Source organism: Bufo gargarizans, chromosome 3 (assembly GCF_014858855.1).
Source record: "Bufo gargarizans isolate SCDJY-AF-19 chromosome 3, ASM1485885v1, whole genome shotgun sequence".
NCBI classification, from domain to species: domain Eukaryota; kingdom Metazoa; phylum Chordata; class Amphibia; order Anura; family Bufonidae; genus Bufo; species Bufo gargarizans.
In genome coordinates this window covers 566627747-566651803 of record NC_058082.1, presented here as the reverse complement: position 1 = coordinate 566651803, position 24057 = coordinate 566627747, and the positions used below count along the sequence as shown (strand labels likewise).

General features: G+C 50.1%; 1 protein-coding gene across 1 annotated transcript in view; it reads left to right on the top strand.

Moving 5' to 3' along the window:
- The first annotated feature begins 9619 nt into the window (after positions 1-9619).
- LOC122930718 (V-set domain-containing T-cell activation inhibitor 1-like) overlaps positions 9620-24057 on the top strand; it is a 111235-nt gene continuing 96797 nt past the window's right edge. Inside the window, exon 1 of the mRNA XM_044284285.1 lies at positions 9620-9694. Within this exon, the coding sequence (XP_044140220.1) occupies positions 9663-9694 (32 nt within the window). The 5' untranslated portion in view covers positions 9620-9662. The remainder of the gene's footprint in view (positions 9695-24057) is intronic.

Genomic DNA, 24057 nt, shown 5'->3' with positions numbered 1-24057 from the left:
GTGTTCACGGAGGTGAAGCAGATCTTGAGGAGGAAGGCTGGGGCGTACTGAGGGCCCGGGAGTCCATTTCCACCTACGGATCCCGGGTCATGAGCCACCTCCGTGAGTACGAAGACGCGACTAAGACCCTGAGGAGGCTCCGGGAGGAGCTGCGCGGCTTGAGGTCTTGTGTTGGAGTGGCCCCAAAGAGGAAGAAGCAGGGGCTGGAGAGCCAAATAAAGCAGCTACAAGCTGACATTGGCGAGATTGAGCAAAGGCGGACTGTACTCCGAGATAAAAGCGGCCCGTTTAAGGAAAAACTCCTAAACGAGGAACGTTTTCGGAAGATGGCGGAGGAGAAGGGGCAGATGGGGCAGCAGCCTGACAGCCAGGTGGAGAAGGAACCAGTCGTGCAGGAGGAGGATGATGATGATGACCAGCAAGATCCACCTGGCAGCCTGCAGGAGCAGATTCCGTACAGTGGGCCCCCTGCACGCCAAATAGCAAGGTCACCCAGCTGCGGCTCGGGGGATGAGTATGAGACCTGCGGCCCGGGAGGGGCCCTAGTGGAGGAGATCCAGCTCCTGGAGTCCCCAGTGCGTTTCCAGGACTTATGCTTTGGTGATGAGTTGCCACCGGAGACGCCTGGGGAAGGAAAGAAAAAGGCTAAGAAGACCAAGCTCCAGGAGCAGGTAAGATATGTATACACCCCCCTCCCTGGGACCCCCGGGTCGACCGCAGGGCCGGCTCACTGTATTAGCCCCTCTTCTCAGCCCAGCCCGTGTCCTGCAGTGGACTCGGTGCAGGAGAGAGGGGAGAGCGAGGTATCCGATATGGTGGTGAGCTCCGTCTCTGTTTGCAGTAACGGGGATGGAGCTGGTGCGACACCGGCTGAAAAGCCGGACAGGAAGGTTACTGCGGAGGATGAGAGAAAAATCTCTGGCGCTGGAGTTTGCTCCCTGATGGGAGGAGGGGGTGGCTCCACGCCACAGATGGCTGCAGGAGCTCCGATGGCTCCAACCGCTGATGACGCTGTTCCCTCGGGCCAGCAGAGGCATGAAGGAGCTGTCGGAGCTATGACGATTGCGCCTCCCAATGAAGGTCAAGAACTGAGGCCAAAGCCTTTGTTTTGTATTGGCGCTGCTGGTCCAGATGAGCTGGCGCCATGAAAGAACAGATCAGCAGCGTTTGGATCAGCGGCGCCCGGTAATGGATCAGCGGCGCCCAAAAGTTGTAAATGGTAGTACTGAGGAAGCGGAGGGCAATGATAAAAGTGGGGTTGGGGCTGTGGCCTGTCTTTTGGGGGCAGCTCCGACCCCAGGGCCCAGTGATGCTGAGGTACCAATAATTACACCAAAACACACCGGTTCAGCCAGTATGAGTGAGGGTAGCAGGTGGGGGGCAGAAAATTATTTTTAATAAAAATATGTCTGGGGGTTTGGATGGTGGAGTGAATGGTGTTAGGAGGGAAGGAAGGGAGGTCGCAGAATCTGTTGTAAGTAAGGCTGGTTTGGGGATGGAAGATATGGAAGTGGGTGGTGGAGGGTCTTTGGTAAGTGGGGAGGGTGTGGAACCTGGTCCGGTTGCCCCCCCGGCTGTGGCAGCCCCTGTGCGCAGTTTTGCTACTGTCGCAGCCGGGGTGAGTAGGGGACCCTCCTTGTCCTCTGGCTCTGGGGACGGCGTTTTGCAGCGGCGTCTTCTGGAGGCTCTAAAGAGAGGGGAGAGCACAATCAATGTAGAGGGGAGGGAGGTTGATCTATCCTTTTGGATAGATAGGCATGGCCTCTCAGCCTTCCGAGAGCAAAGGAGCGGGGAGACCACGTGGTCCCTCCCGACAGCTGGGCAGGGTGCTCTCCGTAGGAATGTGGTCCGTCTGAGGTGGAGGGGCAGTGATACATGTCCTTCAAGATCAGAAGTTGTTGAGCTCCTTCTAAAGATGGGCTTCAAGGCGACAGACATCTACGCCTTGATACATCCCTATGGGACCCCTGAGTTCGATGTCAGCTTTGTTCGGCCGGAGGGACTTGAGCTCTTCTGGTCGAACTATGAGATGGCAAAGGACGAGCCCAGCTGGCGAGATTTTGCCGTCCAGGCAGTGTCTCGTCAGAACAATGTGAAGAGGGTGACCGTTCTAACCCGTAACGAGTCACTCTCGTGTATTGACATCATGACGTGGCTCGGTCCGATATGGGGAGGTGGTGGAGGTTCCCAAGAAGAACAGGGATGAACATGGCATCTGGTCTGGGGCCTGGACGTTCATGGTAAAACTTAGGCTTTTAGGAAACACAGTTACTCACATACCATCTGCCACCTTCCTTGGAAGGGATCGCATCCAGATTTTCTACCAGGGTCAGCCGAAGCTCTGTCACAGATGCGGCAGCCCCACACACTTCAGTGCTAACTGCACTGTACAGAAGTGCGCGCTGTGTGGGGAGATTGGCCACCTCGCTGCATCATGTGCAGAGATTAGGTGTCACCTGTGTGGTGACTTAGGTCACCCATTCAGTCGCTGCCCTCATTCCTTTGCCAATGCGGTCAATGCCCCGGCGGGAGGAAGCCGTGAGGCCAATTCTACTGGGGCAGGGGCTGGCAGAAGTGAAGGAACAGAGGGGCCAGGGAAGAAAAGTAGGCAAAAGACGCCTGCCCAACTGAGGCGTCAGGAAAATCGCCGAAGGGAGAGGGAGATGGGTGAATCCCGGGAACCTCAGGCAACTGGGGAAGCTGGGATGACCCCTGATCTCACCCCTGAGACTGCTGCTACTGCTGAGGCCCAAAGGGACAGTGAGCTGGATGAGGAAATTAGGAGGATCCAGGAAGAGGAAGGTGCCATCTCCTCATTATCCCCCCATGACGGGGGAAGTGGGGGATGGCAAAAGCAGGGTAATAAACGTACAGGGAAAAAGGGAGATTTAAGATCTTCTCCCACCCGCCAGATGCCAAAGGAAGGTACAACCAACCCCCCTCTGATTAGTCTCTCAAACCGGTTCCAAGCCATTGATGACACCTCCCCCTCCTCAGGGGAGGGAGCCGGTGGGGAGGTTTCGGGAGTCGCGGTGACACCTGGGCCTGCGGGGGACGCCGAGCCTCCTTCTACTGGGGAAAACATGTCCTCAGGGGTGGGGGCTGGCTTGGAGTCAGAGCACAAGGGCAGAGGTGAAATGGACACATCTGTTTGTTTGAAGAGGGGTAAGCCATCATCTGATGAAAAAGTTGGTGGGGGCAGTGGGAAAAGAAAGCCATCTAATTCAATCACCCATGATGGCGGCACTCACTCCGTTGACGCTGGCGTCCATTAATGTCGCCAGCATTAAGTCAGATACGGCTAGATTTGCGGCCTTTGATTTTTTCAGCCGGGTTGAAGCTGACATTTTGTTTTTGCAGGAGACCAGGCTGCCAGATTTGGCATCTGTATTTAAAGCTAAAAGGGAGTGGCGACGCGGATCCTCCTACTGGTCTCTTGCGGCCGAGCCGTATAGCGGGGTGGCAGTCCTTTTTACTGCACCGGTAGAATGCCGACGGGTTATTGAATTAGAAATGGGGAGGTGCCTGATCCTGGATGTCCTCATGAGGGGACAAGAACTTCGTCTAATTAACATCTATGGTCCCCAGTCCAAGTGGGACCGTAAGTGTCTCTTCATGAGGATCAAGCCCTATCTTTTTACAAGTCGGCAGGTGGTCTTTGGAGGGGACTTCAATACTGTCACGAGGCCCCAGGATAGGGGAGGTTCCAGGGACAAGCTGACTTACGACAGCATTGCGCTTAATAAAATAGCTAGTGAGGCTCGTCTGGTGGATGTCCACATCCGGCACACCCCAGGCCACCCGGGGTTCACCTATCATAGGGCTAGTTGTAGGTCTAGAATAGACAGGTTTTATTTAAAGGAGGAAGCCGTCTCTTCAGCCGTGTCCGCTGTGGAGGTGGAGTTCTCCGACCACTGTATGATTTTGTTTTCTCTGAATGTTGCAGAGACCCCCCGAATGGGAAGGGGCTACTGGAGGCTCAATTCGTCTCTCTTGGAAGAAGCGGAGATAAGACAGTCCTTTGAGGATTTCGTTCAGAGCCAGGTACCATTGCTGGATCTCTGCGGCAGTAAGTCTGAGTGGTGGGAGATCTTCAAGGAAAGGGTGGGGAGATTCTTCCGCCAGCTCTCGAGCCTCAGGAGTCTGAGTAAGTATCGCCTGTATCAGGGCCTGAGGAGGAAACTCGAACGTCTTGTCTCGACTGGGGGTAGCCGTGAGGAGATCTCCAGAGTGAAGTCTTTGCTTATGAGGTGTCAGTACGATAGGCACGCATCTTTGGTTTTTGAGAGGGATTACGGGAAATACCGCTCGCCCGACCCTTACAAAAACTGCAGGATGTCAGTGAGTAGTAAGATTGTGTCAGGACTGATTGATAGTACGGGTTCTCTGAGAAGGTCCAGATCAGGGATCCTGGAGGTTGTCAGATCCTTTTACTCACATCTCATGGCAAGGAGGGATCTTGATCGTGATAAGATATCGGCTTTCCTGACTGAAACTGTCCCTGAACCAGGGGTAGACCCCTCTCTTGACGGTTTGACGGAAATGATCAGTGAAGAGGAAGTCAGTCTGGTGATTGAGGGGCTTGCTCCCAAAAAATCACCTGGTCCGGATGGCTTAACATCTGAGTTTTACAAGACCTTTAAGGACACCTTAGTTCCCCTCTTGACTGAGGTATTAAATGAGTGTCTCTCCTCGGGTACTCTACCAAAGTCAATGAGGAGGTCGGCCCTGATCATCCTGTCAAAGGGTAAAGATCCTTTCCACATTGAGAATTGGCGTCCCATAGCGCTCCTCGGTGTGGACAGAAAGATTTTGGCAAAGGTGCTATTTAATCGGCTGGTGAAGTTTGCACCCCAGCTCCTTTCTGGGGCCCAGCATTGCTCTGTTCCCGGCCACAGTACTTTTAGTGCTGTGCTCAGTGTCCGGGAGGCCGTGGAGCAGGGCAGGGCAGGTCACTGGAAGGGGTACATGCTGTCCTTGGATCAGGCAAAAGCATTTGATCGTGTTAACCACGAGTACCTCTGGTCTGTCCTTCTGAGATATGGCCTGCCCGGGGGGTTTGTTGATTGGCTTAAGACCTTGTATGCAGGGGCAGAGAGTTTCCCGCTTGTGAATGGTTGGATTGGGCGTACTTTTGGGGTGGGATCTGGGGTTCGCCAGGGTTGTCCTCTGAGCCCGCTTTTGTACGTGTTCGCGATCGATCCCTTCCTTAGAGGGGTTGATCGTGGGCCGTTGGCGGGCATCGGGATGGACCGGGCGGCTCCGGAGACTACACTGAGGGTGGTGGCGTATGCTGATGACGTAACTATCTTTGTGTCTTCGAGAGGGGAGGCAGAGTGGGTACTGTCTGAGGTAGAGCGCTACTCAGAGTCATCTGGGTCCAAGATCAACCGAGATAAGTGTGAGAGTCTCTGGCTGGGAGGTGGAGATCCTGGTTTTGATCTCCCGGACACCCTTCCAGAGCCCCAGGAATCTACAAAAGTCCTCGGCATTGAATTTGGCCAGGGGGATTACCCCCATCAAAATTGGGATAGCAGGCTTAAGATTGCCGCTCAGAAGGTGGACCAGTGGAAGGGTTGGTCTTTAACCCTCAGGGAAAGGGTGAACATTATCAAAACCTACCTGATCCCTTTGCTGTTATATCTGGGCAGTGTGTGCGTCTTGCCGGAACCCTTCTGGACTCGGGTCTACAGTCTGTTCTTCCAGATGTTATGGGGAAACAGACTGAACCTTGTCAAGAGGGAAGTTACTTACCGTACGAGGAGACTAGGAGGGTTGGGTATGGTCAACCCTGTGGTGTTCCTGGTGAACACCTTTATTAAGATTAATCTCTCGAACCTCTGGCAAGAGAGGGCTCCTCTGTGGGTAGCCTCCTGTCGGGGATGGTTTCGGCCTTTCTTCCAGGAATGGGAGACAGGGGGGCAAGTGAAGGATCTCCGCACACCACATGGGCATCTCCCGGCTTATGCTGCCCTGGTTCTGAAGGTATTACGTCGGTGGGGTCTGGGGATGTGGGAAATCAGGACTCAGTCAAGGAGACTCCTTGACCAGAGGGTTCTGTTGACCCATTTCCAGAAACCTCTGGCCCTCAGGGACTGCCCAGGTCGGGATCTGAGGGTTGGGTTACGGCTTTTAAATTCCAATAGGATCCCCTTGAAGTTCTTTGACTTGACTTGGCGCTGCTTCCATGGGAAACTGTGTGTGAGGGACAATCTGAAGTGTAGGAGCTCTGAGGACAGGGGGTGTCCCCGTGAGGAGTGCGGTGGTGTGCTGGAAAGCATGGACCACTTCCTGCTTCATTGTCCCTTTAACACAGAGGTTTACACCAGGGTGGGGACCTCCATTGGCTGGCCTAGGCTGGTCACTCTCTCCTATGCGGAATGGGCCTATGGAGCATTCAGACACCTGGGTGGTAGGGACCTTTGCACTTTATTCCTAGTCAGCTCAGTGGTCAGGTACTACACGTGGCATGCACGGTGTTTAGTTTCGACGCAACGCAAAATCCTCCCCGAGGATGAGGTGGTTAGGAACATTCTCGGAGACCTGGTGAAGGTGCGCTCTCTGGAGTACGAGAGGTTGGGGGCGGGTAGAGCCTCTCTCCTCTGGAGGGGTTTTGCCTTTAGGGTACCCTAGCCTGTTGTCTCCCCTCCCGGTGGTGGGCTGAAGCTGACACTGTAGATTTTTGTTTTGTTTGGTGGCTGTATGAGGACATAGGGCTTGCAGGCGCCAAACTTGGGCTTTAATGGGTTGTGTGTGGCTGAAAAGCCTCACGGTGGGTGGTGAGGTTAAGGTCTACTATGTAATGTACTATGTAATGTAGTTTATATGTCTTTATGTCTATATATATATTTGTATATTTGTATAGGTTGAGTTGTCGGGTGTAGTGTTAGGTTGGGTGGTGGGTAAATGGGGGGAGGGTTCCATGGAACATTGGGGACTTTGGGACATATAAGAAAATCCTGGGCTGGTTCATGGACGTCTGTTATCATGTACTGGGGGCATGGGATGCGGGACCAGCTCAGGGACCCAAAAAAAAAAAAAAAAAAAAATAATATATATATATATATATATATAATATAAAAAAAAAAATTGTGTGTTGCATTGGGGTGGTGGTGGGTGGGCTTTTTGTAAGTTTAACTTCTGTATTTGTTAAGTGTAGGTAGATGCAACCGGATCAGGAAGGTTAGTACATGTACATAGATATTGTAAATATTGTACATAGCTGGTGTTCTGTGGCGAGTGGGCTGGACCGGTGCTGTCTGCGCCGCGCTGAGGAGCATCATGTCCTGTATGGTTGGTTTGGTCTCTGTTTTATATATTTATTTATCTGTTTGTTTTAAAATTTTAATAAAAGAAATACAGGATGTAACTCAGGATCAGTACAGGATAAGTAATGTATGTACACAGTGACTGCACCAGCAGAATAGTGAGTGCAGCTCTGGAGTATAATACAGGATGTAACTCAGGATCAGTACAGGATAAGTAATGTATGTACACAGTGACTGCACCAGCAGAATAGTGAGTGCAGCTCTGGAGTATAATACAGGATGTAACTCAGGATCAGTACAGGATAAGTAATGTATGTACACAGTGACTGCACCAGCAGAATAGTGAGTGCAGCTCTGGAGTATAATACAGGATGTAACTCAGGATCAGTACAGGATAAGTAATGTATGTACACAGTGACTGCACCAGCAGAATAGTGAGTGCAGCTCTGGAGTATAATACAGGATGTAACTCAGGATCAGTACAGGATAAGTAATGTATGTACACAGTGACTGCACCAGCAGAATAGTGAGTGCAGCTCTGGAGTATAATACAGGATGTAACTCAGGATCAGTACAGGATAAGTAATGTATGTACACAGTGACTGCACCAGCAGAATAGTGAGTGCAGCTCTGGAGTATAATACAGGATGTAACTCAGGATCAGTACAGGATAAGTAATGTATGTACACAGTGACTGCACCAGCAGAATAGTGAGTGCAGCTCTGGAGTATAATACAGGATGTAACTCAGGATCAGTACAGGATAAGTAATGTATGTACACAGTGACTGCAGCAGCAGAATAGTGAGTGCAGCTCTGGAGTATAATACAGGATGTAACTCAGGATCAGTACAGGATAAGTAATGTATGTACACAGTGACTGCACCAGCAGAATAGTGAGTGCAGCTCTGGAGTATAATACAGGATGTGACTCAGGATCAGTACAGGATAAGTAATGTATGTACACAGTGACTGCACCAGCAGAATAGTGAGTGCAGCTCTGGAGTATAATACAGTATGTGACTCAGGATCAGTACAGGATAAGTAATGTATGTACACAGTGACTGCACCAGCAGAATAGTGAGTGCAGCTCTGGAGTATAATACAGGATGTAACTCAGGATCAGTACAGGATAAGTAATGTATGTACACAGTGACTGCACCAGCAGAATAGTGAGTGCAGCTCTGGAGTATAATACAGGATGTAACTCAGGATCAGTACAGGATAAGTAATGTATGTACACAGTGACTGCACCAGCAGAATAGTGAGTGCAGCTCTGGAGTATAATACAGGATGTAACCCAGGATCAGTACAGGATAAGTAATGTATGTACACAGTGACTGCACCAGCAGAATAGTGAGTGCAGCTCTGGAGTATAATACAGTATGTGACTCAGGATCAGTACAGGATAAGTAATGTATGTACACAGTGACTGCACCAGCAGAATAGTGAGTGCAGCTCTGGAGTATAATACAGGAAGTAACTCAGGATCAGTACAGGATAAGTAATGTATGTACACAGTGACTGCAGCAGCAGAATAGTGAGTGCAGCTCTGGAGTATAATACAGGATGTAACTCAGGATCAGTACAGGATAAGTAATGCATGTGCACAGTGACTGCACCAGCAGAATAGTGAGTGCAGCTCTGGAGTATAATGCAGGATGTAACTCAGGATCAGTACAGGATAAGTAATGCATGTACACAGTGACTGCACCAGCAGAATAGTGAGTGCAGCTCTGGGGCATAATATAGGATGTAAATCAGGATATAACTGGCCTGCAGCCGGCCTCTTGAGTTCCTCTTTATTACCGTCCTCTCTATGTTTATAGGGCGATATTTGATGGTACACTGTGGTATTTGGTTTTGTTGGGCGGTAGTTTATACTACTACTATATGGCTGGTATTAGTCCTGCCTTCTGTCAGTTTGGACTCCCCTACAATTTGGACCACTTGTAGTTTTTTTCCCAGGGCCACTTTAAGTCCTCAGTCGGCCGGTGTTTCTGAGGTTGCACAGGTGTCACACTCGCTGCTCTCTAAGAGATGATCCTCCCGCCCGTATCATTACACTCACAGCCAGCTCTCCTGGAAAGTGGCTCCAGGCCATGGTGTTTCCTCCCCCAGACAGCAGAGGTTTGGGTTTGGCACCTTGGTCGCCTCTTCCTCATACTATGAAGACACTCCTTGTGTGAATATGTGACAGGACAGGAGTTATAGTCACCTCTCGACACAAGACCCAGGACATTGTCCATATCATATACATGGTGGGGTGGAGACCCAGAAGACCTCGTTGTCCTCCCTGATAGCCCTGAGAAGACACAGAGACCTCTTCATACCACCGTGACGGATTCTCTCTGCAGCTTGGCTCCTCTGGTGGAGGCTCAGGTCCAGGATTTGTCATGGCCACCATTGGGCAGGTGATATTTAGGATGTAAGTACCTGGAAGTGGATGGTGGACTGGTGAGGGGACTTTGTGTTCCGGGGGTTTCAGATTGGGGGATTTACCTTGATGAAGTCATACCTACCAAATATTTGAGGGGTGTCCCATCACAGCCCCCATAACAATGCCAGTGCAATGCTAACCCCAATGGCCTGTGTGCCAGCTACGGTGCCCATGATTCCCTAATGTCCGCCAATGACAGCCATACTGCCCGCAAGTACCCCATGGACAGAAGACATCCACCCAGACCCTGTGCCCCATGTAAGAGCCTTGATGTCCCCAGTAACACGCACAGTGCCCCCAGATGTCCCAGGGCAGGGGTCTTCTATACTGTATATATTATATACATGTCGGCGTAATCTGCCGTCCGTGTATCACGTTATAATCTCCAGGCCGCCGTCATATTATGTATTTGGCTGCGTTGGATGATGTCAGGGACAAACAGATGACGTCAGAGGACCCTGACATGTTCTCCATTATGGGATGTGGAGTCTCTGTGGCATCTGCTCTGTTGTGCCTAGCGCTCCGGTCTGAACATCGTACAATCTATATATTCTCCGGCACTCATCCGACATAATAAAATCCCTGTGTGCGTGCGCTATGTCCGTGTGTGTACCCAGCGACCAATCAGGACACAGCGCTCCACAGGCGGCCGCACCGCCCACAGCAGCGCGCGTGCAAGCAGGTCGGAGCGCCGCCATTTCAGTTCGCCTGTACGGCCCACACCAGAGCCCACACCAATCAGGACACCGCGCTCCACAGGCGGCCACACCGCCCACAGCAGCGCGAGTGCAAGCAGGTCGGAGCGCCGCCATTTCAGTTCGCCCGTGCGGCCCACACCAGGGCCCCCACCAATCAGGACACAGCGCTCCACAGGCGGCCGCACGGCCCACAGCAGCGCGCGTGCAAGCAGGTCGGAGCGCCGCCATTTCAGTTCGCCTGTACGGCCCACACCAGAGCCCACACCAATCAGGACACAGCGCTCCACACGCGGCCGCACCGCCCACAGTAGCGCGCGTACAAGCAGGTCGGAGCGCCGCCATTTCAGTTCGCCCGTGCGGCCCACACCAGGGCCCCCACCAATCAGGACACAGCGCTCCACAGGCGGCCGCACGGCCCACAGCAGCGCGCGTGCAAGCAGGTCGGAGCGCCGCCATTTCAGTTCGCCTGTACGGCCCACACCAGAGCCCACACCAATCAGGACACAGCGCTCCACACGCGGCCGCACCGCCCACAGTAGCGCGCGTACAAGCAGGTCGGAGCGCCGCCATTTCAGTTCGCCGGGGGGCCCACACCAGAGCCCCCACTAATCAGGACACATCGCTCCACACGCGGCCGCACCGCCCACAGCAGCGCGCGTGCAAGCAGGTCGGAGCGCCGCCATTTCAGTTCGCCCGTGCGGCCCACACCAGGGTCCCTACCAATCAGGACACAGCGCTCCACAGGCGGCCGCACCGCCCACAGCAGCGCGCATGCAAGCAGGTCGGAGCGCCGCCATTTCAGTTCGCCGGGGGGCCCACACCAGAGCCCCCACTAATCAGGACACAGCACTCCACAGGCGGCCGCACCGCCCACAGCAGCGCGCGTGCAAGCAGGTCGGAGCGCGCCATTTCAGTTCGCCCGCACGGCCAACACCAGAGCCCCCACCAATCAGGACACAGCGCTCCACAGGCGGCCGCACCGCCCACAGCAGTGCGCGTGCAAGCAGGTTGGAGCGCCGCCATTTTGGTTCGCCCACACGCCGCCTCACTGATGTCATCTCAAGACTTTAATTCATAAAAAGATGCTTTTGGCGCCAAAGTGCGCTGCTTCTCTTCCCCCCCCCCCCCTCCACGCTTTATTGCTGCGGTCATTCGAGCTCCACCAGAGAAATCATCCATAGAATTATAGAAAGGTAAAGGTAACGTCAGGAGGCGTCCTCCATTTACCAGGGAGTCCGGGCGTCCGTCGCTCTCCGCAGAGGCTCCGCTCCTGCTTCTCATGACTGTAAATGAAGACGGAGGCGTCCCCTCAGTCTGAGGACCCAATAGTTGTATCATGGGGTGGGTGAGAGTACCAAAATGGAGGCACAACTGTGATAATACTGTGGCGGGTGGAGACAGGGGGATACATGGCAGCAGGATGGGTACTGATACCTGGGGATCCATTAACAAAATGCCACACATAGAATAATAACTGCCACAAGTAATACTGCCACCCATCTACAAAATAAGTGATACTGCCACCCATCTACAATATAAGTAATACTGCTACCCATCTACAATACAAGTAATACTGCCACCCACCCACAATACAAGTAATACTGCCACCCATCTACAATACAATTAATACTGCCACCCATCTACAATACAAGTAATACTGCCACCCATCTACAATACAATTAATACTGCCACCCATCTACAATACAATTAATACTGCCACCCATCTACAATACAAGTAATACTGCCACCCATCTACAATACAATTAATACTGCCATCCACCCACAATACAATTAATACTGCCATCCACCCACAATACAATTAATACTGCCATCCACCCACAATACAATTAATACTGCCATCCACCCACAATACAATTAATACTGCCATCCACCCACAATACAATTAATACTGCCATCCACCCACAATACAAGTAATACTGCCATCCACCCACAATACAAGTAATACTGCCACCCACCCACAATACAAGTAATACTGCCACCCACCCACAGTACAATGAATGCCATCATCCATAGTACACAATACAACGGATTATATGATAAATCACTTCTACATAATAAAAGCCCTGTGTGCATGCGCTGTGTACGTGTGTGTGTGCCAATTTTTACACTGGGCATGCGCATGTGCCAGCAGTCTCAGCCACAGCCACCAGTCAGTGCCAGCAGTCTCAGCCACAGCCACCAGTCAGTGCCAGCAGTCTCAGCCACAGCCACCAGTCAGTGCCAGCAGTCTCAGCCACAGCCACCAGTCAGTGCCAGCAGTCTCAGCCACAGCCACCAGTCAGTGCCAGCAGTCTCAGCCACAGCCACCAGTCAGTGCCAGCAGTCTCAGCCAGCAGTCAGTGCCAGCAAAGAAACACTATGTGGTCAAGTTCCCTTGCCATTTAATATAGACTGTCCCCACTAATGTTTATGCACTACTGTTCAAGCGCCTGTCATTGTAACGGGCTTAATGTTTAGTTTATTATATTTTGGGGGAGGTGTGAATATGACTGTGAAATAAAATAGAGCGGTATGGTGGCGGACTCACTTTCGGTAACTGTGGAGTGGCTGCTTCAAAGCCTGATGACTCCCCAGTCAGAGAAGAATAAATAATAAGATATTGGTTAAGGCTGAGCCCTCACCACCGGGGCCATAGATGACAAAGGAGAGTAAAAATCACCTGAGTAGTAGGTGAACACCTAAGTACTGCAAGTCACGGTTTTAACCACCATTCAGCATCTATGTTCCAGAGGTGTGAACATGACTGTGTCTCCCCTGCATTTCTATGGTGAGGTGTGGACATGACTGTGTCTCCCCTGCATTTCTCTGGTGAGGTGTGGACATGACTGTGTCTCCCCAGCATTTCTCTGGTGAGGTGTGGACATGACTGTGTCTCCCCTGCATTTCTCTGGTGAGGTGTGGACATGACTGTGTCTCCCCTGCATTTCTCTGGTGAGGTGTGGACATGACTGTGTCTCCCCTGCATTTCTCTGGTGAGGTATGGATAGGACTGTGTCTCCCCTGCATTCTCTGGTGAGGTGTGGACATGACTGTGTCTCCCGTGCATTTCTCTAGTGAGGTGTGGACATGACTGTGTCTCCCCAGCATTTCTCTGGTGAGGTGTGGATAGGACTGTGTCTCCCCTGCATTTCTCTGGTGAGGTGTGGACATAACTGTGTCTCCCCTGCATTTCTCTGGTGAGGTGTGGATAGGACTGTGTCTCCCCTGCATTTCTCTGGTGAGGTGTGGATAGGACTGTGTCTCTCCTGCATTTCTCTGGTGAGGTGTGGACATGACTGTGTCTCCCGTGCATTTCTCTAGTGAGGTGTGGACATGACTGTGTCTCCCCTGCATTTCTCTGGTGAGGTATGGATAGGACTGTGTCTCCCCTGCATTCTCTGGTGAGGTGTGGACATGACTGTGTCTCCCCTGCTTTTCTCTGGTGAGGTCTGAACATGACTGTGTCTCCCCTGCATTTCTCTGGTGAGGTGTGGACATGACTGTGTCTCCCCTGCTTTTCTCTGGTGAGGTATGGATAGGACTGTGTCTCCCCTGCATTCTCTGGTGAGGTGTGGACATGACTGTGTCTACCCTGCTTTTCTCTGGTGAGGTCTGAACATGACTGTGTCTCCCCTGCATTTCTCTGGTGAGGTGTGGACATGACTGTGTCTCCCCTGCATTTCTCTGGTGAGGTGTGGACATGACTGTGTCTCCCCTGCATTTCTCTAGTGAGGTGTGGACATGACTGTGTCTCCCCTGCATTTCTCTGGTAAGGTGTGGACATGACTGTGTCTCCCCTCCATTTCTCTGGTGAGGTGTGGACATGACTGTGTCTCCCCTGCATTTCTCTGGTGAGGTATGGATAGGACTGTGTCTCCCCTGCATTCTCTGGTGAGGTGTGGACATGACTGTGTCTCCCCTGCATTTCTCTAGTGAGGTGTGGACATGACTGTGTCTCCCCTGCATTTCTCTGGTGAGGTATGGATAGGACTGTGTCTCCCCTGCATTTCTCTGGTGAGGTGTGGACATGACTGTGTCTCCCCTGCATTTCTCTGGTGAGGTGTGGATAGGACTGTGTCTCCCCTGCATTTCTCTGGTGAGGTGTGGACATGACTGTGTCTCCCCTGCATTTCTCTGGTGAGGTGTGGACATGACTGTGTCTCCCCTGCATTTCTCTGGTGAGGTGTGTACATGACTGTATCTCCCCTGCATTTCTCTGGTGAGGTGTGGACATGACTGTGTCTCCCCTGCATTTCTCTGGTGAGGTGTGGACATGACTGTGTCTCCCCTGCATTTCTCTGGTGAGGTGTGGATAGGACTGTGTCTCCCTGCATTTCTCTGGTGAGGTGTGGACATGACTGTGTCTCCCCTGCATTTCTCTGGTGAGGTGTGGACATGACTGTGTCTCCCCTGCATTACTCTGGTGAGGTGTGGACATGACTGTGTCTCCCCTGCATTTCTCTGGTGAGGTGTGGACATGACTGTGTCTCCCCTGCATTTCTCTGGTGAGGTGTGGATAGGACTGTCTCCTCTGCATTTCTCTGGTGAGGTGTGGACATGACTGTGTCTCCCCTGCATTTCTCTGGTGAGGTGTGGATAGGACTGTGTCTCCCCTGCATTTCTCTGGTGAGGTGTGGATAGGACTGTGTCTCTCCTGCATTTCTCTGGTGAGGTGTGGACATGACTGTGTCTCCCCTGCATTTCTCTGGTGAGGTGTGGATAGGGCTGTGTCTCCTCTGCATTTCTCTGGTGAGGTATGGATAGGACTGTGTCTCCCCTGCATTTCTCTGGTGAGGTATGGATAGGACTGTGTCTCCCCTGCATTTCTCTGGTGAGGTGTGGACATGACTGTGTCTCCCCTGCATTACTCTGGTGAGGTGTGGATAGGACTGTGTCTCCCCTGCATTTCTCTGGTGAGGTGTGGATAGGACTGTGTCTCTCCTGCATCTCTCTTGTGAGGTGTGGACATGACTGTGTCTCCCCTGCATTTCTCTGGTGAGGTGTGAACATGACTGTGTCTCCCCTGAATTTCTCTGGTGAGGTGTGAACATGACTGTGTCTCCCCTGCATTTCTCTGGTGAGGTGTGAACATGACTGTGTCTCCCCTGCATTTCTCTGGTGAGGTGTGAACATGACTGTGTCTCCCCTGCATTTCTCTGGTGAGGTGTGGATAGGACTGTGTCTCCTCTGCATTTCTCTGGTGAGGTGTGAACATGACTGTGTCTCCCCTGCATTTCTATGGTGAGGTATGGACATGACTGTGTCTCCCCTGCATTTCTCTGGTGAGGTGTGGACATGACTGTGTCTCCCCTGCATTTCTATGGTGAGGTATGGACAAGACTATGTCTCCCCTGCATTTCTCTGGTGAGGTGTGGACATGACTGTGTCTCCCCTGCATCTCTCTGGTGAGGTGTGAACATGACTGTGTCTCCCCTGCATTTCTATGGTGAGGTATGGACAAGACTATGTCTCCCCTGCATTTCTCTGGTGAGTTGTGGACATGACTGTGTCTCCCCTGCATCTTTCTGGTGAGGTGTGGACATGACTGTGTATCCCCTGCATTTCAAAGGTTATGTCACTGATGTTACCAGAAACTTCAGGGGAGACACAGATCACTCCTGTCCTTGCTGTGATACAGAGACTCCTATGAAACTAAACAGGTTGGAGGTTTGTTCACTGGTCTAATGACCTTTGAAAGGAAGTGCACTGGGTCATCCCATGCAGGGGAGACAAAAATGACTCATATCCTGCACTCTGGACACAGGCTTTATCTTCTAGGTGTGAAGTTTCACACCCACGACACCATCAGACACATACTTACCTAAGCACAGTACTTATCTGCTCTCTTACTGTGGTTCAAATGATTGTTCTGGTTGCAGAACAGTAAAAGTTCATCCATAAACAGTAGATCAGCCAGGTATATTATATTACCTCCATAAACACACTATATGGAGTTCAGAATCAGGAATGTTATTCAGTCCATGCAGTCTACCATTACCACAGTGTATACCATCCAGCCTCTAGCCATGCAGTCTACCATTACCACAGTGTATAACATCCAGCCTCTAGCCGTGCAGTCTACCATTACCACAGTGTATACCATCCAGCCTCTAGCCATGCAGTCTACCATTACCACAGTGTATAACATCCAGCCTCTAGCCGTGCAGTCTACCATTACCACAGTGTATAACATCCAGCCTCTAGCCATGCAGTCTACCATTACCACAGGTGTATAAGGAGAAAAGACAAAAAGACACAGCGCCTCATGTGTGGTACCGCCTTATAGGAGATATACAGTTATGGTGCGTAATTCGCTTACCGGATTCTGTTGTGAACAGTCACAACAGCTGGATGTGCCTTAGCTGGTATATTTCCCCACCAGCATTAGGGGATGCCGTGCTGCTGCCTGGGTCTTTTCCTGTCCAAATGGTTCCAGGGAAATAGGTATGCAGAATTCTTTAAAAAATCAGACCACTGTCCGGCGCTGCAGGCATGAAGATGAGTCCTTGGAGTGAATAGGATTCTTTTTATTATAGTCAACGCGTTTCAGGGGCAAAGAGCCCCCTTCATCAGGACAATATACAGAATGAACATACACTTGTGATCAGGGTATTTAAAACACTGTTTTGGCGGGTTAAAAAAGGGGGAGGTACAGGGGTGGGGTAGGCGTGCTTAGTATAATGAGCCTAATTGCCAGTGTCTCATGTGATCCGTGGCAATTATTGTTAAATGTCAAATCCTTCCTGCGGCATACAAAACTAGGTAGCGCAGAGTCAAGCGCTTCACAGTCTGGTCCACTGTGATGTTACATTGTTGCGGTCGTACGTTCAATAATACATATACTGATAATAATACATTGTGTAGCGGCATGTAATTACCACAGGTGTATAACATCCAGCCTCTAGCCATGCAGTCTGCCATTACCACAGTGTATAACATCCAGCCTCTAGCCATGCAGTCTACCATTACCACAGGTGTAGAACATCCAGCCTCTAGCCGTGCAGTCTGCCATTACCACAGTGTATAACATCCAGCCTCTAGCCATGCAGTCTGCCATTACCACAGTGTATAACATCCAGCCCCTAGCCATGCAGTCTGCCATTACCACAGGTGTACAACATCCAGCCTCTAGCCGTGCAGTCTACCATTACCACAGTGTATACCATCCAGACTCTAGCCATGCAGTCTGCCATTACCACAGTGTATAACATCCAGCCTCTAGCCATGCAGTCTGCCATTACCACAGGTGTACAACATCCAGCCTCTAGCCGTGCAGTCTACCATTACCACAGTGTATAACATCCAGCCTCTAGCCGTGCAGTCTACCATTACCACAGTGTATAACATCCAGCCTCTAGCCATGCAGTCTGCCATTACCACAGTGTATAACATCCAGCCTCTAGCCATGCAGTCTGCCATTACCACAGTGTATAACATCCAGCCTCTAGCCATGCAGTCTACCATTACCACAGGTGTATAACATCCAGCCCCCGGGCCTGCAGTCACCTTTACAGACACTAGTGACAGTGGCTCATTGTAAGAAGCTCCCTAAATCCCGGCGTGGTCCTGTAATAGGAGCCACCATTGCCACAAGTCACTTCCTGAAATGTCTTCACTCCTAGATATTATTATTATTAATTCACTCCGTACATGTGATAAGTGGTACACATACTTAATTTAAAGAAACACAAACCAAAAAAACAATTGCACTAATCATAAACAAGACGAGTTACAGACTGGTACAGAAGTAGAGAGGGCCCTGCCCGTGAGGCTTACAATCTACATGGTATGGGAGAAGGACACAGTAGGTGCGGGTGAAGTGGGTCATGGCGGTATAGAGGCAGCAGGGTCACTGGTTGTAGGCTTGTCTGAAGAGGAGGGTTTTCAGGTTTCTTTTGAAGGATTACATTGTAGGTGAGAGTCTGATATGTTGGGGCAGCAAGTTCCAGAGTGTGGGGGATGCACGAGAGAAACCTTGGAGGCGATTGTGGGAAGGTCTTGTGAGGATCGGAGATTGCGTGTGGGAAGGTATCGGGAGATCAGGTCACAGATGTCTGGAGGGGACAGGTTGGGGATGGCCTTGTATGTCATAGTGTTCTGTACTGGATTCTCCGGGCAATGTGGAGCCAGTGAAGGGATTAACAGAGATAAGAGAAAGGAGAGTAACGTGGTGAGAGGTGGATTAGTCAGGAGGCAGAGTTGAGGATAGATTGGAGGGGTGCGAGGGTGCTAGATAGAAGGCCACAGAGGAGGATGTTACAGTAGTCCAGGCGGGAGATGATGAGGGCATGTACAAGCATTTTTGCACGCTCCTGGCTGAGGAATGTGCGGATGCAAGAAATATTTTTTGTTGTAGGCAGCAGGAGGTGGAAAGGGCTTAGATGTGCAGAATGCAAGGTTCAAAGAAAAATTGGGGGTCAGTCAGCACATCCAGTGCTCAGGTGCGCGTTGCCATGGCTGAAAGCACAAAGGCAAAAAAATATACAATGCAACAGCACTCTGCAAACCAAATAAAGTACAATAATGCCCAAATAATAGAAAGTATTCTGGTGCAAAAGCTACGCTAATAAATTTGAGATGCTTGGCAAATCATTTTGTACAAAATTATTTGGGCCCGTCTGCCAAACGTCAAGGCGATCTCAGTAAGACGGGAACCTAACACTAAATGCCACATTAACTGGTGCCATACTGGCCTCCATTACATTCAGGGAATGCAGGCTCCTCATGCATGCCGAACCCACACTATATAATACCTGTTTGGTGCCGGCCTCCATTTTGTTCAAGGAATGCAGGTTCCACTAGCATGCAAGGTCACTCCAAGGCAGCGGACTTTGTTGACTGGGGAGAGTGTGCAGCCATTGATCATGATAGATAGGTCTGTTGGGGGGGTTGAGCAAGATGGGGGAAAGATGATGAATTCTGTTTTATCCATGTTAAGTTTTAGAAAGCGAGAGGAGAAGAAGGAGGATATGGAAGATAGACATTGTAGGATTCTGGATAGTAAGGTGGTGATGTCTGGACCAGAGAGGTAGATTTCTCTGGATAAAAGTGATACTGAAAGCCATGGGACTCTATGAGATGTCCTAGGCCGAAGGTGTAGATTGAGAAGAGCAGGGGTCCTAGGACAGAGGCTTGAGGGAACCAACAGAGAAGGAATGAGACAAGGAAGTGGTGAGAGAGTGGGAGACACTAAGGGGGTCATTTATTAAATTGGTGTAAAGTAGAGCTGGCTGTGAAAAATAAAAGGTGGAAACTGATTGGTTGCTAAGTTGTTCAACTTTACACCAGTTTGATAAATGACCTCATAAATATCTTGTCTGTGAGGTATGATGTGATCCAGGAGAGGGCCAAGTCTGTGATGCCAAGAGATGAGAGAGTTTGTAACAGAAGGGAGTGGTCCACTGTGTCAAAGGCAGAGGACAGGTCAAGGAGAAGGAGGACTGAGTAATGGAGAAGGCAGAGGACAGGTCAAGGAGGAGGACAGAGTAACGTAGAGAGAAGAGAACAGGTCCAGGAGGAGGACAGAGTAACGTAGAGAGAAGAAGAGAACAGGTCTAGGAGGAGGACAGAGAAATAGTGTTTGGTTTTGGCCATTAGCAGGTCATTGGTGACTTTGGTAAGGGCTGTCTCAGTTAAGTGGTGGAGTCAGAAGCCAGATTGTAGCCGGTTAAAGAGGGAGCAGGAGGAGAGGTGAGAGGACAGTTCAAGGTGGACATGTTGTTCAAGTAACTTTAAGGCATATGGGAGAAGGCATATGGGGCGATAACTGGACAAAGAAGATGCTTCAAACAAAGGCTTTTTGATGATGGGTAGCATGTTTAAAACAGGAGGGGAAGACACCTGAGGTTAACTGTAGGTTGAAGAAAGGTGTTAGGGCAGGGATGTGGTGAGGTTGTGTTTGAGGTCAGATGGGATGGGGTCAAGTGGCGGGATGTGATCTGGAGAGTAGGGTGGGAAATTCTTCTGTAATGGTGGAGAAGTCATTACCTGTGATCAGTATTATTGTAAAGTGGAAGGAACCACAGAACCTCAGCCACGAAGTAGAGACCATGTAAAGTTACAGAGTGAGGTCCAGGAGTGCTAAGGATCATAGAGTATAAATGGCACCTGTGCTCTGCTGCCTCCATAACTGCAGAGTCCAGACCTCCTCTGCCATTACCATCAGCGCAATAACTGTGCATGCCAGCCTTCCATCACCAAGCACAATGCCAGGCGTGAAATGGATCAAGTAATGCACGCCCCCACTGGACTGTGCAGCAGTGGAGACATCTTCTGTGCAGGGACCAATCACACTTCTTTATCTGGGGTGAGATGGACGAGTATGGTGAATGCCTGGAGAACGTTACCTGCCTGAATACATTGTGCCCACTGTATAGTCTGGTGGAGGAGCGGTAATGCTATGGGGGGTCTTCAGGGGTCGGCTTTGGCCTCTTCCAGTGAATAGAAATCTTAAAGCTTCAGGAGACAGGACATTGTGGACAGTTGTACGGTGATAACTTTGTGGGAAGAGTTTGGGGAAGGCTCTTTTCTGCTTCTCTTTGTCCCATTGCACAAGTTCCATAAAGACATGCGTTAATATGTAGGACCGCACCGCAGGGCATCTTGGAATCCTTTCCACCACCCAAGGCTCTTCTCACACCATCCGGACATTGAAAACACACAATTCCCTCAGGTAACCTTCCCTCCTCCAATAAAACCTGCAGGATATCACGGGGTTGCGCCCATAGTGAAGCACTATTTTCTCAGTTAAAATCAAATAATTTATTGTACTCACAAACAGCGACTTGTACAAGGCATATCTCATATCTTCGTCAGGGGCATCTATCCTGCCTCCTACGAGGCTGCCTTTAATCCACAAATCAAACCCACCCTTCCCAAATCCCTCACATACATTGAACTGGACTCAACAATACAACATTAAAAACATCAAATTAACCTAAAATCAAAAAATAGCACAGGATTCATATCAACCATACTCCATAAAAACATTTTTACTAATATGCCTCCCATTTACATTCATAAAACCTTTTACCCTACGTCATTGGTCAGGTGGTTTCTTACACCATGGGGTTTACTGCCAACCACTAGCCTAGTTCCACCTCCTCAAGGTTCTTGAACCACCGACCACCTACACCTGCGACTCGCTGGTATTCTACACAACACAAATTAATATCAAACGATACATGGTTTAATATCATACTCTATATTTAGACCCTGGGGTTGAACGGTCCCTAACTTGATCATCCATTCTACCTCTCGCTTGTTGATCTTCGCAATAGGGTCACCACAACGTGCATGAGCCTTCACTAGTTCTACCCCCATAAACCACAAACCACTAGGGTTTTTCTGGTGCACCTGTTTAAAGTGGAAGGACACTCTGTGCGTTTCCAGAACTTTTTTTTATATTCCGTATATGTTCCTGTATTCTGGTTTTTAAACTGCGGCTCGTTCTGCCCACATACTGCAGGCCACATGGGCACTCTAGCACATATACTACACCTATATTATTACATGAAATATTCCCCTTATTTTGAATGCTTGATTTTTCTTATTAGAGTAAACTGACTCGACTTTCATCATTCTATACTCTCGATCAGTGATGGTCAGTTCGCAGTGTGGGCTGCCATCTTTAGTAAGGTAGACTTACCCGTCCGCCGATGCACAGGTAAGCCCTTACCTGTGCCTGTACTGCGAGCCGGTCTGAAATCAAATGCCGTCACTGGGAGCAGGCAGTTTCAAGAACAGCCCAATGAAGGCCCCCGGCGGCTGCCTGCTCCTGGTGACCGCATTTGATTTCAGACCGGCTCCCCGCACAGGTAAGGGCTTACCTTTGCATCGGCGGACGGGTGAATCTACCTTACTAAAGACGGCAGTCCGCATGTGTTCGCTGGCGAACACTGCAAACTGACCCTCACTGCTCTCGAGTTCTATTCTTGCATGGTGGGCAAAAACCACACCAAGTGAATTTATTCTTACAGTTAACTCCTTGTGGTTCAGATTTATTTGTAGGTCCCACAATATACACCATTCTATAAATTGTGTCAAGAAGGTAAATCTAAAGTCTCTACCCCTCCTATCTGTGGTTGTCCCCTCTTTTTCCATTTTCCTCCACCTCCTCCCTATATCTCTCTAGTTCTACCTCCCCATAGCCTTTTTCAAAAAAACTCTCTTTTATTACCTGACTTTGTTCCTTATAGTCACGGGGATCTGTACCGTTCCGTTGTATCCTTTTGAATTGCCCCTTAGGAATATTTTTTAACCACGGTCCAAAGTGGCAACTAGCGGTGCTAATATAGGCACTTACATCAGTGGTTTTAAAGAAGGTTTTAGTTTTTAAGCAATCATTCTCAATGAAAATAGTTAAATCCAGAAAGTCCACTGAAATATTACTGATTGTGCTCGTAAACCTAAGATTCCAGTGATTATCATTAACTCTCCAATACATTTCTCCAGACCTTCCCTATCCCCCTGCCATATAAGCAGACAGTTATGACATGATATTGGCGGATGGTGTGAGGAGAGCCTTGGGTGGAGGAAAGGATTCCAAGATACCCTGCAGTCCTACTTATTAACGCATTTGAACTTTAGTGTGAATTAACCTACAACACTTCTGGGACCTGCAGCGCCAAAAGTCCAGGCAACGTATCAGAGACTGCTTCTGTTATTTCCATAAAGACATGGTTGAGGGCGTCTGAAAGACAAGGTCAGAAAAGTTCCTGGGGTTGGAATGTGGAGCAGTCACATACTTTCCTCCATATAATGTATACCTATAGGCTCAGGCAGAGCAGAGGGTTCACAGGTTCTGCACCTTCAGGTTATTTCTCGCCCTCTGACCTTTTCGCCATATGTAGGCTTCAGGATACACCAGTTCTGCGGCTGAAAAGTTTACATAGGGCGTGAAATGGAGACGGCGGAGCTCCACCATAGGGACATAAATCATGTCATGTATGTAGGCCTGTCGCATGTTGTTGCTATGGACATCACAACCCACCGAGGATCGATGAGAGGCCCAACCAACTCTTAGCAACACCACCGCCCATGTGGCGTCCATTAAATGAGAAACTCCTTATTCCTTGAGGACCCCAATGTTGAACTGTGCGGTGATACCGGACCTCCAGACGTCCCATGCCACATACTAGTGGGGTGGCTTGTCTCATTTAAGGGGTTACAAGATTCATAGTAAATATGGAGACAACAGAGCCAGGATGGTAAACGGGCAGAATGTCACCCTATGATGTAGCCTTTGTGGGTCCAGGATGACCCTTCCACCATTGTAAAGCACCGTACCAGGGCCACATGGAAAACGACTGGGGAGATCAGGGAGGCAGAAGGTCCTGGTGGACCGCTTACTGATAAGCAGCAGTTCTCAATGTCAGGCAGAAGCTGCAGAAACAAATACAAGTTTAGGATGGATAAAAGATCCTCTGTAATGTTAGCCCTCTTTAAATAGCTGGAGAGGCCACATCTGGAATATGGGGGTCAGTTTTGGGCTCCACATTGTATGAGAAGGTTCTGAGGCAGGCGACCAGACATGTTAGGGTTGTTTTCATTCACTGACATTTAGTACGGACCATGAGAAGGTTTTATTACACAACAATTAGCATCATTCCACTGGGCCCCGGTCTGATTGCCCCAGTGTGGGGTCATCTATGG